The following is an 18,181-nucleotide window of genomic DNA, read 5'->3' as shown; positions in this document are numbered from 1 at the left end:
AATGCTGCAACTTCTCTGTATACTACAGTATCATCCGCGAAAAGCCGCATGGAACTTCCGACACTATCTACTAGGTCATTTATATATATTGCGAAAAGCAATGGTCCCATAACACTCCCCTGTGGCACGCCAGAGGTTACTTTAACGTCTGTACCCGTCTCTCCATTGAGAACAACATGCTGTGTTCTGTTTGCTAAAAATTCTCCAATCCAGCCACACAGCTGGTCTGATATTCCGTAGTCTCTTACTTTGTTTATCAAGCGACAGTGCGGAACTGTATCGAACGCCTTCCGGAAGTCAAGAAAGATAGCATCTACCTGGGAGCCCGTATCTAGTATTTTCTGGGTCTCATGAACAAATAAAGCGAGTTGGGTCGCACACGATCGCTGTTTCCGGAATCCATGTTGATTCCTACAGAGTAGATTCTGGGCTTCCAAAAACGACATGATACTCGAGCAAAAAACATGTTCCAAAATTCTACAAGAGATCGACGTCAGAGATATAGGTCTATAGTTTTGCGCATCTGCTCGACGACTCTTCTTGAAGACTGGGACTACCTGTGCTCTTTTCCAATCATTTGGAACCTTCCGTTCCTCTAGAGACTTGCGGTACACGGCTGTTAGAAGGGGGGCTAGTTCTTTCGCGTACTCTGTGTAGAATCGAATTGGTATCCCGTCAGGTCCAGTGGACTTTCCTCTGTTGAGTGATTCCAGTTGCTTTCTATTCCTTGGACACTTATTTCGATGTCAGCCATTTTTTCGTTCGTGGGAGGATTTAGAGAAGTAATTGCAGTGCGGTCTTCCTCTGTGAAACAGCTTTGGAAAAAGGTGTTTAGTATTTCAGCTTTACGCCTGTCACCCTCTGTTTCAATGCCATCATCATCCCGGAGTGTCTGGATATGCTGTTTCGAGCCACTTACTGATTTAACGCAAGACCAGAACTTCCTAGGATTTTCTGTCAAGGCGGTACATAGAATTTTACTTTCGAATTCACTGAACGCTTCACGCATAGCCGTCCTTACGCTAACTTTGACATCGTTTAGCTTCTGTTTGTCTGAGAGGTTTTGGCTGCGTTTAAACTTGGAGTGAAGCTCTCTGTGCTTTCGCAGTGGTTTCCTAACTTTGTTGTTGTACCACGATGTGTTTTTCCCGTCCCTCACAGTTTTACTCGGCACGTACCTGTCTAAAACGTATTTTACGATTGCCTTAAACTTTTTCCATAAACACTCAACATTGTAAGTGTCGGAACAGAAATTTTTGTTTTGATCTGTTAGTAGTCTTAAATCTGCCTTCTATTACTCTTCCTAAACAGATAAACCTTCCTCCCTTTTCTTATATTCCTATTAACTTCCATATTCAGGGATGCTGCAACGGCCTTATGATAACTGATTCCCTGTTCTGCACATACAGAGTCGAAAAGTTCGGGTCTGTTTGTTATCAGTAGGTCCAAGATGTTATCTCCACGAGTCGGTTCTCTGTTTAATTGCTCGAGGTAATTTTCGGATACTGCACTCAGTATAATGTCACTCGATGCTCTGTCCCTACCACCCATCCTAAACATCTGAGTGTCCCAGTCTATATCTGGAAAATTGATATCTCCACCTAAGACTATAACATGCTGAGAAAATTTATGTGAAATGTATTCCAAATTTTCTCTCAGTTGTTCTGCCACTAATGCTGCTGAGTCGGGAGGTCGGTAAAAGGAGCCAATTATTAACCTAGCTCGGTTGTTGAGTGTAGCCTCCACCCATAATAATTCACAGGAACTATCCACTTCTACTTCACTACAGGATAAACTACTACTAATAGCGACGAACACTCCACCACCGGTTGCATGCAATCTATCCTTTCTAAACACCGTCTGTACCTTTGTAAAAATTTCGGCAGAATTTATCTCTGGCTTCAGCCAGCTTTCTGTACCTATAACGATTTCAGCTTCGGTACTTTCTATCAGTGCTTGAAGTTCCGGTACTTTACCAACGCAGCTTCGACAGTTTACAATTACAATACCTATTGCTGCTTGGTCCCCGCATGTCCTGACTTTGCCCCGCACCCGTTGAGGCTGTTGTCCTCTCTGTACTTGCTCAAGGCCATCTAACCTAAAAAAACCGCCCAGTCCACGCCACACAACCCCTGCTACCCGTGTAGCCGTTTGCTGCGTGTAGTGGACTCCTGACCTATCCAGCGGAACCCGAAACCCCACCACCCTATGGCGCAAGTCGAGGAATCTGCAGCCCACACGGTCGCAGAACCGTCTCAGCCTCTGATTCAGACCCTCCACTCGGCTCTGTACCAAAGATCCGTAGTCAGTCCTGTCGACGATGCTGCAGATGGTGAGCTCTGCTTTCATCCCGCTAGCGAGACTGGCAGTCTTAACCAAATCAGATAGCCGCCGGAAGCCAGAGAGGATTTCCTCTGATCCATAGCGACACACATCATTGGTGCCGACATGAGCGACCACCTGCAGATGGGTGTACCCTGTACCCTTCATGGCATCCGGAAGGACCCTTTCCACATCTGGAATGACTCCCCCCGATTTGCACACGGAGTGCACATTGGTTTTCTTCCCCTCTCTTGCTGTCATATCCCTAAGGGGCCCCATTACGCGCCTGACGTTGGAGCTCCCAACTACCAGTAAGCCCACCCTCTGCGACTGCCCGGATCTTGCAGACTGAGGGGCAACCTCTGGAACAGGACAAGCAGCCATGTCAGGCCGAAGATCAGTATCAGCTTGAGACAGAGCCTCAAACCGGTTCGTCAGACAAACTGGAGAGGCCTTCCGTTCAGCCCTCCGGAATGTCTTTCACCCCCTGCCACACCTTGAGACGAGCTCCCACTCTACCACAGGTGAGGGATCAGCCTCAATGCGGGCAGTATCCTGGGCAACCACAGTCGTAGTCCGATCGGGGGGTGCGTGGGACGAGCTGGCCGTCCCCGATAAACCCGCATCCGGATCCCCACAGTGATGCCCATTGGCAACAGCCTCAAGCTGCGTGACCGAAGCCAACACTGCCTGAAGCTGGGAGCGAAGGGATGCCAACTCAACCTGCATCCGAACACAGCAGTTGCAGTCCCTATCCACGCTAAAAACTGTTGTGCAAAGAACGTCTGAACTAATCTACAGGGAGCACAAACAAATCGACACAAAATTTAAACGGTTATTAAAATACAAGATTGCCTAGTAAATGCAGTAATGTTGCTACTTGCGCACTGCTGACACACGGTTTGGCGGCGGAAGGTGACTACGCGATTTTACACTATTCAGGTACTAAAACGCGATGCTACAACTCTCAAATACTATAATACGCCAGAAATTTATGAATTAAACAATGCAAGTACCAAAAACACGCAAAGAAATTAAGAATTAAACTATGTAACAAATGAGTGAGCTAGGAGTATACGACTTGCTGCTGCAGCTGCTTATCCAACGGCAGCAGGGAGCTCAGCCATATACCGTCTAATGGGCGCTGCTCAAGCATAGTTGTTCACATCTTTGGGCGGGTTTAATGGCATTTCTGAACAGTCAAAGAGACTGTGTGTGTGATACAATATCCACAGTCAACGTCCATCATCAGGAGTTCTTGGAACTGGGTTGATGCAAAACTTTTTTTGATGTGTGTAGAGTATAGTTATTTTTACACCAGTTAGTTTTATGTTTCCCACACAATACACAGCACACTCCATTATTGCTGCTGGAACAGTTTTCGGTATATAAGGTCGTGGTCCACGAAACTCTTCTGTTCCTAAAGTTTCGTCCAGTTTGTATGACTAGCATAGTGAATCAAACACAGGACGGAAAACAGCGGTTTGTTGCTCTAATTTTGCACACCAAAGTTTTTGTAGGATACTCCAGCGGGAACGCTTTCTTAAATGCAATGCTGGACATCTTCAGAGGCGATGCTCCACCGCTGAGTCTTGCCGACTGACGTGTCGGAAGTCTGAGAGCGACGCTGTAGAAAAAAAAAAAAGAAAAAAAAAAAAAGAAAACGATCCAATACTGATAGGCTCGGAGAGACACCCTGCCGATTTTCTGGGCACTGCGATAGACGTTATGATGAAATATGCTTCTTCCATTGCAAGGGAAGACTGCCTGTTCCGAGAGAGTCTCTCTGTTGTCGGTGAGGGGCCGTCATTTTCAAACAAACAGAACCCGGATTCGTCTGAAAACTCTGATGCCATCACTGTCCCAGTGACGTTGTTCCATACACCATTGTTTCTGCACATTCGTCAAAGCTAGCCGGAGAAGTGGACGACGCGCACGTAACCCGTGCCGTAGTAAACGGCGACGGACTGTCACCCCTAATAGTGTATGATGTGATACAGTGTTCCACTGTTATGGCAAAGCCGACGAGGATGCGGATCTGCCTTGGAAATCCATTCGGATGACGTGTCGATCTTCTCGAAGGGTGGTCTTAATGGTCCGACCTGACCCATCTCGTCGTGTTTTGCGTCCTTTCGTGAACTGTTCTGCAGAGACCCATTGCACTGCCGAAACACTTCATCCCACACGAGCAGCAATTTCCTGGATGGATGCATCACATTCTGTCATGCCAATAATGCACCCTCTTTCGCAGCTGTAGGCATATCATTCCTGTGAACATGAACGTCCTGTCTCTAGTCATTCAAAGCATTTTTTTTTTTTTAACATGAGTGCTTGTCCTCCTTATGGGATTCCGAGCGATATTCAAACAACAATACACACTGGCGTCCAAAATTAAAGAATCAAATGGAAATTTTGCAAGGTTATGTTTATTTTGCCACGAAACCTAAAAAGAGATGATAGCAAAGTAAAAACAATTTAATAAAACAGAATTTAAAGAACCGCTACATGCAGAACAGCAGACGAAAATGTTCTTCGTTTTTCCCTACTCAACAGATGTGCACACACATCCCGCAACTGCCTGATGTGCTCACTATGGGGTTTTATCACCTCTGTCAGCAATACAGTCCTGACAGCGACGGCGCACGCTGTGAATGACGCCATCAATGTCATGTTGAGGCAACAACGCCAATTCTTCCTGCAGAGCTGCTTACAAGTCTTGGCGAGTGGTTGGTTAATTTTGATGAGCTACAACCCGCCTCCCTAGTGCAACCCAGTCATCCTCAATGGGACTGAAATCGAGAAAGCGAGCAGGCTACGCCATACGTGCAGTATCTTCCATTTCCAAGAAAATATCATACACTCTTGGCCTATGAGGTCGATCATTATCGTCCATCGATATGAATCTGGGCCCACAGCACCTCGCAACAACCGCGCATGAGATCCTAAGAGCTTGTCATGGTGCCTGAGAGCAGTAAACCTTTCCGATTCACCCGCACAGTTTCATGAAGAGGTTTTAGAATAGCCAACATAATCCATGCCCATACCATTACCGATCCTCCTTCACATCGGTCTCTTAGCACAATGTTCGGCTCTTGAAATCGTGTCCCAAATTCCCTTCAGATGTGAATTCGTCGAGAATCACCCTACCAGACCAAATCGGGACTCATCTGTGAAAATAACATTAGCGAACTCTTTGACTGTCCAGGTGTCATGTTGACGACTACACGTTAGCTCTGTGAAGACGCTTCACAGGCACACATACAGCAGGTCTCCGACAATAAGGGCAACTCTGTCGATTCCTTCACTACATCTACACACATCCAGTGGATGCTGCGAGATCCGATTCCATTTGCTACGCAGTACGTAGACGTACGTTGTACCTTTACAGCCAGATAACGATCCTCTGTTTTGATATCACACGTCGTCTGCCCTGCCGTGGCCTCCGTAATACAGTTTCGGTCTCTAGAAAATGTAGCCACATCCGAGAAGCAACAGAACGGTGCACGTTAAACGACCGGGCCACATCAGTTTGCAACTGTCCTCCTTCCACTTTTCCTACGGCCCTCCACCGCAGAGAGCCTGGTTGGCATCTGCTCTGTGCAATACTGCGCCGTCTGTAACTCTGAACACAGCGATTGTGGATGTGGGGCTAGCCGACAAACACTACTGCGTTTAATATATTTCCTTACGTCATCGTTTTCCGTTGGCCGAAATGCCATCTTCCGTGCAGAACTCGATCGTACATACATCTATTGATAGTTTGCATGATGAGTATAGTGAATCGAACATAGGACGGAAAACAGTGGTTTGTTGCTCTAACTTTGGACACGAAAGTATTCGTACGATACTCCTGCGAGAACGCTTTCTTAAATGCAAAATTTAAAACTTCAGCTTTCCTGAAACTTCCTGGCAGAGTAAAACTGTATGCCGGACCGAGACTCGAACTCGGGACCTTTGTCTTTCGCGGGCAAGTGCTCTACCAACCTTTTTTTTTTTTTTTTTTTTTTTTCAACTCATCCTTACGCTCGCCAATTTCTGCCTTCTCGGTCTGGCTTCTATGCCGTTAAAAGAACGTTTAATACAAAGGATGCTTCTTCTGCATCATGAAAAGAAAACACTGTTGTCACTGCAGTGGAAGTTTCAAGGTGCATTGCTTCTCCAGCAAAGGAAACGGTTCATTCCTATCGATGACTCTTTGCTGCAAAGCTTTTATTTTCACCTTTTTTCGTTTTTTTAATTTCTTTAATATACAAAAAAGTTTTTTTAATTGTTTGTTTCCACTATTCTTTGCATGAGATATCTCGGCTTATTGACGGCACTCAACGCTCGTGTTCTCGAGGGTTGCCAATTATGGTACACCCCAAGCATATGCTTGGTCTCGTTCCATTTTCCTTACTTGTATGTTATCTCCTATGTCAGCAGTTGTCTTCTCTTAGCACTGAGTGCCCAATTGCCGGATGCCACACACTGGTTGTGATGTGGAGTATATGGAAGTGAAGGGAAAAAAAATACGTAACACACTACCATCCACGTTATGAACAGTCGGACGCAGTGCCTGCATCTACTTCGTCGTTCCTTGTTCATTTGCTTCATCGTCCTTGTCGTTCATAGCGTCGTTATTCTCTATGCTGATATATAGTTCACGAACTTTTGTCTGTATTTGTCATCCTTCGTCAGCAGTTGCGCTTGTGTTGCTAGATATATTCTGTAGCCCCGGTAAGACGGCGCATCTTCGGCTTGAATTAGGTAATGCAGAGTATGTCCTCCATGTATTTTTCTTCGTGATGGGATAGTAAGTGCCATCAGGTTGCAACACCGATGTGATGGAGATTGTCTGTCTAGCTGTCCTGCAGATTTCCCGGGTTCGATTCCCGGCGGGGTCCGGGATTTTCTCTGCCTCGTGATGACTGAGTGTTGTGTGCTGTCCTTAGGTTAGTTAGGTTTAAGTAGTTCTAAATTCTAGGGGACTGATGACCATAGATGTTAAGTTCCATAGTGCTCAGAGCCATTTGAACCATTTTTTTTTTTTGTCCTGCAGATATAGGTAAGGTTCATTCTGCACCATTCCCAGATCAAATTATTTTCTCCGCAGACACATCTGTGTTGTAAGTTGTCTATGAGGGCACACTCCCCACATCTGTCATTGCCGACAATCGTATTCTGTGTAATTTTTCTTTCGTAGGTATGGTCTCATTAACTACTTTACACCACGTTGATCTGATATTTGTTCCAAGCATTTTGTTGTGGATGTTCTTCCAGATTTGATCCCAATCCCGTAGGGGATATTTCGTTTCCATGCGGTTTACTCTTCCACCAGTATTCATTATCCGGTATAGTTGGGCGGTTGTAAGGTCCTGTAGTGGTGCGCTCAGTTCCGCTCGGAGGTAACTAACTTCGAGCAGAAACATCCGGATGTGGTTGGCTTTGTAGTGGGTTTCCCCCAGTTTTATCGGTATTGCCATATTAGCAGGTGTATACGTCCGTAGGGCCATATGGAGCGCACTGTCTGGGTAGTCTTGACACAGCTGAATAGTTCTCCGTATAAGAAGAGCCTTTGCATTTAATGTCATCATCTATTAGCCCTAGGCCCCCTTTCTCTGGTGGGAGAGTAATAACATTAATACCCGCTTAGAATATTTCGCCCCTCCAAATATACCAACCAATTGCCGTCATTATTTGCTTGGAAATGCTGTTGACCACAGGGATTGTCTGCCCTACATACCATATTTTCGAAAGTATCATTTTATTGATAAACTCTACTCTTTGTATGATGTCCTGTTCCCTGCCTTTATTTTGCTGGAGACAACCTCTCGTCATAGTCAGAAGCTCCTGCCAGTTGTCCGTAGTAGTTTTCAGAGGGCAGCGACTCATTCGTATTCCCAACAGCTTGATACTCTCTTGTACCACATATGGGCAGTTGTAATCGAATCTAAACCTTCTGCCGATCGGCATTAGTTTAAGCTTTCTATAGTTGAGCTTTGAGCATGAGGCTCGTTCATACTCCCGTACACTATTAGTGACTTCTTGTAGGTCTCGCTCCTAACGTACGATGACACTTACGTCATCCGCGTATGCCACAGATTTTACAGTCATCGTATACAAGGTTAAGCCCTCACGTGTACGGTTCAGCAAACGGACAAGTGGCTCAATGGCAATGACAAAAAGAGGCATTGATATGGGGCATCCTTGTCGTACAGATCGCTCAATAGTTATTTGCCGGGAGAGCTGCCCATTGATGACGATCCTAGAACAAGCAGAGGTGTACATATTTGAATCATTTTTTTTTTTTTGTCCTGCAGATAGAGGCAAGGTGGTCGCTCATGTCGGCACCAATGATGTGTGTCGCTATGGATCGGAGGAAATCCTCTCTGGCTTCCGGCGGCTATCTGATTTGGTGAAGACTGCCAGTCTCGCTAGCGGGATGAAAGCAGAGCTCACCATCTGCAGCATCGTCGACAAGACTGATTGCGGACCTTTGGTACAGAGCCGAGTGGAGGGTCTGAATCAGAGACTGAGACAGTTCTGCGACCGTGTGGGCTGCAGATTCCTCGACTTGCGCCATAGGGTGGTGGGGTTTCGGGTTCCGCTGGATAGGTCAGGAGTCCACTACACGCAACAAGCGGCTACACGGGTAGCAGGGGTTGTGTGGCGTGGGCTGGGCGGTTTTTTAGGTTAGATGGCCTTGGGCAAGTACAGAAAGGGCAACAGCCTCATCGGGTGCGGGGCAAAGTCAGGACATGCGGGGACCAAGCAGCAATCGGTATTGTAATTGTCAACTGTCGAAGCTGCGTTGGTAAAGTACCGGAACTTCAAGCGCTGATAGAAAGCACCGAAGCTGAAATCGTTATAGGTACAGAAAGCTGGCTGAAGCCAGAGATAAATTCTGCCGTAATTTTTACAAAGGTACAGACGGTGTTTAGAAAGGATAGATTGCATGCAACCGGTGGTGGAGTGTTCGTCGCTGTTAGTAGTAGTTTATCCTGTAGTGAAGTAGAAGTGGATAGTTCCTGTGAATTATTATGGGTGGAAGTTACACTAAACAACCGAACTAGGTTAATAATTGGCTCCTTTTACCGACCTCCCGACTCAGCAGCATTAGTGGCAGAACAACTGAGAGAAAATTTGGAATACATTTCACATAAATTTTCTCAGCATGATATAGTCTTAGGTGGAGATTTCAATTTACCATATATAGACTGGGACACTCAGATGTTTAGGACGGGTGGTAGGGACAGAGCATCGAGTGACATTATACTGAGTGCACTATCCGAAAATTACCTCGAGCAATTAAACAGAGAACCGACTCGTGGAGATAACATCTTGGACCTACTGATAACAAACAGACCCGAACTTTTCGACTCTGTATGTACAGAACAGGGAATCAGTGATCATAAGGCCGTTGCAGCATCCCTGAATATGGAAGTTAATAGGAATATAAAAAAAGGGAGGAAGGTTTATCTGTTTAGCAAGAGTAATAGAAGGCAGATTTCAGACTACCTAACAGATCAAAACAAAAATTTTTGTTCCGAGACTGACAATGTTGAGTGTTTATGGAAAAAGTTCAAGGCAATCGTAAAATGTGTTTTAGACATGTACGTGCCGAGTAAAACTGTGAGGGACGGGAAAAACCCACCGTGGTACAACAACAAAATTAGGAAACTACTGCGAAAGCAAAGAGAGCTCCACTCCAAGTTTAAACGCAGCCAAAACCTCTCAGACAAACAGAAGCTAAGCGATGTCAAAGTTAGCGTAAGGAGGGCTATGCGTGAAGCGTTCATTGAATTCGAAAGTAAAATTCTATGTACCGACTTGACAGAAAATCCTAGGAAGTTCTGGTCTTACGTTAAATCAGTAAGTGGCTCGAAACAGCATATCCAGACACTACGGGATGATGATGGCATTGAAACAGAGGATGACACGCGTAAAGCTGAAATACTAAACACCTTTTTTCAAAGCTGTTTCACAGAGGAAGACCGCACTGCAGTCCCTTCTCTAAATCCTCGCACAAACGAAAAAATGGCTGACATCAAAATAAGTGTCCAAGGAATAGAAAAGCAACTGGAATCACTCAATAGAGGAAAGTCCACTGGACCTGACGGGATACCAATTCGATTCTAAACAGAGTACGCGAAAGAACTAGCCCCCCTTCTAACAGCCGTGTATCGCAAGTCTCTAGAGGAACGGAGGGTTCCAAATGATTGGAAAAGAGCACAGATAGTCCCAGTCTTCAAGAAGAGTCGTCGAGCAGATGCGCAAAACTATAGACCTATATCTCTGACGTCGATCTCTTGTAGAATTTTAGAACATGTTTTTTGCTCGCGTATCATGTCATTTCTGGAAATCCAGAATCTACTATGTAGGAATCAACATGGATTCCGGAAACAGCGATCGTGTGAGACCCAACTCGCTTTATTTCTTCATGAGACCCAGAAAATATTAGATACAGGCTCCCAGGTAGATGCTATCTTTCTTGACTTCCGGAAGGCGTTCGATACAGTTCCGCACTGTCGCCTGATAAACAAAGTAAGAGCCTACGGAATATCAGACCAGCTGTGTGGCTGGATTGAAGAGTTTTTAGCAAACAGAACACAGCATGTTGTTATCAATGGAGAGACGTGTACAGACGTTAAAGTAACATCTGGCGTGCCACAGGGGAGTGTTATGGGACCATTGCTTCTCACAATATATATAAATGACCTAGTAGATAGTGTCGGAAGTTCCATGCGGCTTTTCGCGGATGATGCTGTAGCATACAGAGAAGTTGCAGCATTAGAAAATTGTAGCGAAATGCAGGAAGATCTGCAGCGGATAGGCACTTGGTGCAGGGGGTGGGAACTGACCCTTAACATACACAAATGTAATGTATTGCGAATACATAGAAAGAAGGATCCTTTATTGTATGATTATATGATAGCGGAACAAACACTGGTAGCAGTTACTTCTGTAAAATATCTGGGAGTATGCGTGCGGAACGATTTGAAGTGGAATGGTCATATAAAATTAATTGTTGGTAAGGCGGGTACCAGGTTGAGATTCATTGGGAGAGTGCTTAGAAAATGTAATCCATCAACAAGGGAGGTGGCTTGCAAAACACTCGTTCGACCTATACTTGAGTATTGCTCATCAGTGTGGAATCCGTACCAGATCGGTCTGACGGAGGAGATAGAGAAGATCCAAAGAAGAGCGGCGCGTTTCGTCACAGGGTTATTTGGTAACCGTGATAGCGATACGGAGATGTTTAATAAACTCAAGTGGCAGACTCTACAAGAGAGGCGCTCTGCATCGCGGTGTAGCTTGCTCGCCAGGTTTCGAGAGGGTGCGTTTCTGGATGAGGTATCGAATATATTGCTTCCCCCTACTTATACCTCCCGAGGAGATCACGAATGTAAAATTAGAGAGATTAGAGCGCGCACGGAGGCTTTCAGACAGTCGTTCTTCCCGCGAACCATACGCGACTGGAACAGGAAAGGGAGGTAATGACAGTGGCACGTAAAGTGCCCTCCGCCACACACCGTTGGGTGGCTTGCGGAGTATCGATGTAGATGTAGATGTAGACCATGGTAATAAAACCGTCACCAAAACCTAAATGGTTCATATTGTGAAAAAGGTAGTTGTGCTAGATCCTGTCAAAGGCTTTGCATTGATCTAGAGCTAAAATTGCTGCTTCCGGTTGGGTAATAGCACTAAAGGAGATGATCTCCCTATAATCTGCGAGACTCTTAAAGATTGTTCGACCAGGGACGGCTGCTGTCTAACTGACATGTATGAGTTTCTGTAAAACATGTTTGATTCTCGCTGCTGGAACGCGGGCCACAATTTTACAATCGGAGTTGAGGAGGGAAATGGGACAAAATTTATTGACATCATCTGGTGGGTATTCTTTGGGGACGAGTACAATTAGACTATCATTGAAGACTGCCGGTAGTGGCCGACCTGCTTTAATTTCATTACATATGTTCAGAAAGCAATGTTCTAGTAAGTACCAAAATTGTTTGTAGAATTCAATGGATAGCCCATCTTCCCCTGCGATTTATTACCCTGAGCCTTCCTCAAAGCCTCCTGAAGTTCTTCCTCAGTCACATCACTCAATAATAGCTGTCTGTCCGTCTCGTTGAGGGTCGCTGTAAGGTAGTTTTTCATGGTCGTAATTGCGTCGTCATTCGTGGGCTCTGACATGTATAGCCGTCGGTAATAGGCGGTTATATATTCCTTTATCTCATTCTGGGTTGTGGCGACACTGCCATCTTCTTTTTTTAATCTGTGAACCAATTTCTGTCTTGCGGGGCGTTTCTCTTTCGCAAGATGGAAGGAGGATGGGCTTTCGTCATAGGCGCTGTTACCATCGCGAGAACGTATTTTAATTCCTTCCAGTTGTCTTCGTTTCAGTAGTGTTAGCTTCGCCTTAATCCTTTTGATCTGTACAATGTTCTTCTGAGTGACATGAGTAGCAGAATACAGCTCACGGAGACATCGAAAATAAAATTCGAAAAACTCTTTCTGCTGCCGGCTCCTTTCATAGCTGTAACCTTTCAGGCAATTAATAAGTTTGGGCTTTGCGCAGCGGCACCACCACAGCGTGACCGACGGGAAAGTTTGTTGGCGCCGTGAGCAGAGATCCCATACTTCCTGCACCCGTTCTCTTAGACCTTGATCATTGAGTATTGAAACATTCAGCTTCCAGCCTGCTCTGCCACGGTACGTTCCCTGCCGTACCATTCGGATTGTACAGTGATATTCCTCGTGGTTGGAGAAATACAACGGCCACGTCTCCGTTGCAGAGATCTTGTCCCTCAGGCGTTTTCCTACATAAATTCTGTCTAATCGGCTGGCAGTTTGAGCAGTAAAATACGTAAAACACTGACGGTCCCCGTTCAGGATTTCCCAGGTATCTTCTAGGTCCATCAGTCGGACAGTTTCGGCAAGTGTCGCACAACCGTTAAAATTCGGCCATTGGTCTTTAGGCTTTAAAACACAATTAAAATCCCCGCCGACGACCACGTCCTCCTCACTCCTCCGTAAAAGATACAATAAGTCAGTAGCGTAAAAATGTGCTCTGGCAGCTCTATTTTGATTCCCCGAGGGAGCATAGATGTTTATCAATCGAACTCCATTAATAAGGCACGAGATTCCTCTGCCAGACTCTAGTCTTTCCACGTCCGATACAATAATACCCTCTTTGAATAACAGAGCTGTGCCTGAGGAGTTATCTGGGATGGTATTTGTCAGTACGTCATACCCAGGAAAGTCAGGTAGAAAATGGTGTGCCACCTCTTGCAGCATCGCGATGTCCACATCACAGCTATACAAATAATCGCGGAGACTGTGTATCTTCTGCTCTGAAGTTATTTTGTTGATGTTTACAGTGGCTATCTTGTAGTCCTGAAAAGAAGGCATGAAGTTCTCTATGTTAAAAGTCGCTGACCCGTTAGCACAAGCATGATGTCGGTGAGGAAATTAATACGTATCCGAATCATCATCTTTTCTCAGGTTCGTTGAAAGCTGTTGTGTCACAATTAATTCCGCTCTCCCGGCTGGCATAGCCTCCTTTGGTGGTTCAGACGTAGTCAGTCCTCGATCCACCGACATGTCCTCGATATCATCAGCCCAGCTGCCTGCATTGGACATGCCCATCTTCTGATCTGAGCCCTTTCCCGTTGGACACTGTTCTTTTCGCCCCTCTCTCAGAAGCTGCTGAGAGACCCGATCCTCGTCTGCTGCCGCGTGATTTCCAATCCCAGAGTTCGGCGTGGTCACTGTTACCGCCCGGTCGTGGCCACTCGATTGCTTCGCGTCTCTCCTCCCAAGAGTTGCGTCAGTTAATTCACGGGCAATTTGCGCACCTTTTTCGCGCAGCAGTGGAGCTGTTTTCTCGGCATCCTTGTGAGCGATCCGTCGCTTTTTGTGTTTTTTAGGAGAAACGTCCGTCCTTTCATTTGCCACAGGCACTAAGGAAGAGCTGCAGACTGGTAATCCAGTGTTGTCGTCGCTTCCCATTGATTTAGAATCCGCTCCTTTGTCGGTGCGTGGATCATTCTCGACATCTTGGGTTTTCTCGCCAACGTCGGCGCTAATCAAACACGTAGCCTTCGGATCGTTCAGTTTCATCGTCACGTCGGGGGTGGTGTCAGCGTTGCCCTCTGGGGTGGCAGTCTCCATTGGTGTCTGGTCAGCATCGGTGGTGTTGACAGTGGTATCCATGTGAGTGACCTCCGTCGCTGCCATGGTCGAACGGACTGCCGCCATGTAAGTTAGAGGCATTGATGACATCTTGTTGCTAGGAACACTTTCGCCTGGTGGCAACTGCGTCACTCGTCTCTGTACGCATTGTGCGCGAACATGATCAGTTGCACCACACCCAGAGCAAGTGCGAGGCTGACCATCGTATATAACAATGGCCCTATATCCACAGATCGTAATGTATGATGGAATGTGTTTCTCCAGTTCTATTTTCACCTGTCGAACACCGTTCAAGACAGGAACTTTAAAGGACATCCACTTTTCCGCATTATTGCTGATAACCGTGCCATAATTTTTCAACACTGCATTTATTTCGTCGGCAGGAACTTCAAAAGGTAGTTCGAAAATTCTAACTGTGCGGACACTAAATCCTGCACGAGATACCAGAACTTCGCCAATATTACCATCGCTGTTAGTAAATTTAAGACTACCACCGCATGACTGAACAATTTGATCGCATATTTCTGCAGTTTTAACTTTATGTGCGCAGTACTGCTAACGATCGAAAGATGTACACCAATTATTTCATCAAAAGATCGTTTTAAATCATTCTCAATCCATGCCTCAAGTTCGTAAGCTTTAGGTAGTGCATATTTCGGATCGAAACGTAATTTCAAATTATCTTTTAGAGCTAGTTCATTCATAGTCAATTCGTGTCATTTTTCACAAAATAACACTTATCTGTGTACGCTACAAGGGCGTCAACTCACCGTAAACAGCGCTAAGCCGGCAGCAGCGGAGACGTAAACACCAGCGCGCGTCCGCTCGCCAAGGCCGCCGAGGTCCGACTAAGTTTGCATGATTAGTATAGTGAATCGAACATAGGACGGAAAACAGTGGTTTGTTGCTATAACTTTGGACACCAAAGTATACGTACGATACTCCTGCGAGAACGTTTTCTTAAATGCAAAATTTGAAACTTCAGTTTTCCTGAAACTTCCTGGCAGATTAAAACTGTATGCCGGACCGAGACTCGAACTCGAGACCTTTGCCTTTCGCGGGCAAGTGCTCTATCAACTGAGCTACCCACGCACGACTTCAGGAGTGCTAGTTCTGAAAGGTTCGCAGAAGAGATTCTGTGAAGTTTTGAAAGTAGGAGACAAGGTCCTGGCGGAAGTGAAGCTGTGAGGAGAGGGCCTGAGTCGTGCTTGGGTAGCTCAGTTGGTAGAGCACTTTCCCGCGAAAGGCAAAGGTCCCGAGTTCGAGTCTCGGTCCGGCACACATTTTTAATCTGCCAGGAAATTTCATATCAGCGCACAATCCGCTGGTGAGTGAAAATCTCATTCAGTTTTCCTCTGCCGGCCGGGGTGGCCGAGCGGTTCTAGGCGGTACAGTCTGGAACCGCGCGACAGCTACGGCCGCAGGTTCGAATCCTGCCTCGGGAATGGATGTGTGTGATGTCCTTAGGTTAGTTAGGTTTAATTAGTTCTAAGTTCTAGGGGAGTGATGACCTTAGAGGTTAAGTCCCATAGTGCTCAGAGCCATTTGAACCATTTTGAGCCAGTTTTCCTCTTTCTGTCTTCTATTGCCACACTAGACTGATCACCGTGTGACTGGATATATGCACTCCACCCGCTTAGCGATTTTACGTAAGACCGGAATTTTCTCAGGCTCTCGGAAAGATCTTTTGCTAAGGTATTGTGGTGGTAGTTGTCCCACGCTTCCGGCATAGATCTTTTTACAGTCGCACGAATGTTTATTAATCGTTGCTTCTTGTCATATGTGCGTTCTTCTTTGAACTGAGCGTGTTATAGTATTTACAAATTTTGTTGTTAAACCACACTGAATTTTATCCATCCTTAATCGATTTACTAGAGACACATTTCTCCAGAGTGCTATTTATGACCTGTTTAAACTTCGCCTACAAATCTCTGCGTTCACTATATTGGAACCCAGTGATTTCATTTTCTAAGTGGGATCCCAACAGATTTGCTTGCTGTAGAGCGTCAGCCATGTATAGAAGTCCTCCGCACCGTCCAACGCTCCAAGACCGATTGCAAGGTGAACACGCGTGCTGTGTGGTGTTGCGGCAGGTGGCGGAGGCAGCGGTTCGGAGAACCGTGTGTCGGTGTACCTGAACCGGCTGACGGGCTTCGACCACCGGTGCCGCGTGCGCTACAGCGTCAGCCTGGGCGACGCCGAGCGGCGCCTGGACTCCGGCCTCCTTGACGACGTCTCCGACTCGGACGGCAAGGGCTACGGCTGGCACCCGCGCGCGCGCTTCTCCGACCTCGTCTACAAGGTGAGCCCTTGTCGCCACGCAGCTCTGCTCCAGTGCCAACTCTATCAAACTGTGCGTATCACTATGCAACAATGAGCGCAACTGCCAGAATAGCTTTCTAACCTTTTACAAATAGTAGTGAAACCTGGTAATTAAGGAAGGCAGGATGGGTTAAGATTGTGGACGGGGCCCGAGTCAATTACTCTTGGTTTGCTTTGCAATTTCACTCATTTATTTTAATAAATAATTTTCGAAAATAAGCCAATGAGGTCGCAATCAGACTTTTAAGGCAGGTAACCACAACCACGGCTGAAGGCATTTAACGCGAAGAACGGCAGTCATTTAAAATTTAACAAATACATAAAATACAGACAGCCGATAACTTTGAAGACAAGCCAATGCGGTCGCTATCAGAATTTTAAGGCAAGTAACCACAATCACGGCTGGGCAATTATAAAAAATTTAACAAATATACTCATAAACGGCGAATAGCATAGCAAAAGTTAATTTAAAGAAAAAAAACAACAGATCACCAAACAGGTGAGACAAATGATGGTTACTTAAGAATACAGTAATGAAATAAAACACAAGGGCCAGTGACAGACGGTGATCCAGGAATCGACTTTTGAGTAGGTTACACCAAAAACACTTTAGCGTGAGAAGTGAAAGGCAGCCAAGAGTTCCATTCAGATTTCAAGATGGTAACTCGGACTAGTGGCAGTCTAACGAGCGACTAATGATGATCTTGGGGAGGCTACCTGACATCCAACAAAACCAATGCAAGATGTAAAATTACGCCAAAGCCGGAACCGGCGGTCTTGGCTCCGCCCGCAGAATACTGTGCTTAGAGCGCCCGGAGCAAGAAGGAATAACTACCACAAAAATGTGTGCGAAACCTTATGGGACTTAACTGCTAAGGTCATCAGTCCCTAAGCTTACACACTACTTAACCTAAATTATCCTGAGGACAAACACTCACACCCATGCCGGAGGGAGGACTCGAACCTCCGCAGGGACCAGCCGCACAGTCCATGACTGCAGCGCCACAGACCGCTCGGCTAATCCCGCGCAGCAGTGACTACCACTAAGGTACGCAAGCGCCACTCAACCTACAATCAAAAAGCTGTCAAACTTAGACGCCTCACCGGAGAGCGGCGGCAAGGCGAGGAAATGTACACTGCTGTTACGTACACTAAACCCCAGGGCAGAAAAATACCGCTAGTTGTACTTAACAATGTAAAAAGCTGAGAACAGTAAATAGTATTTAGAAGCTCAGGAAGGCTAATTAGATACGCCTTCACCAGGTACTCCATTCGCTGCTTCTCGCCTCGGCGACACTACGAGTGGCAACATGAACCAAAGCCACTGGAGAATCACGAGATTTTACAATGGTGGTGGTTT

At 46.0% G+C, this 18,181-nt stretch overlaps 1 protein-coding gene across 1 annotated transcript in view; it reads left to right on the top strand.

Moving 5' to 3' along the window:
• LOC126484947 (uncharacterized) overlaps positions 1-18,181 on the top strand; it is a 93,731-nt gene that overhangs the window by 61,461 nt on the left and 14,089 nt on the right. The window contains exon 3 of the mRNA XM_050108548.1: positions 16,602-16,801. Within this exon, the coding sequence (XP_049964505.1) occupies positions 16,602-16,801 (200 nt within the window). The remainder of the gene's footprint in view (positions 1-16,601; positions 16,802-18,181) is intronic.

Source organism: Schistocerca serialis, chromosome 6 (genome assembly GCF_023864345.2).
Source record: "Schistocerca serialis cubense isolate TAMUIC-IGC-003099 chromosome 6, iqSchSeri2.2, whole genome shotgun sequence".
NCBI classification, from domain to species: domain Eukaryota; kingdom Metazoa; phylum Arthropoda; class Insecta; order Orthoptera; family Acrididae; genus Schistocerca; species Schistocerca serialis.
The sequence above is the reverse complement of the archived record's forward strand: the minus strand, read 5'-3'. Positions and strand labels throughout refer to the sequence as shown.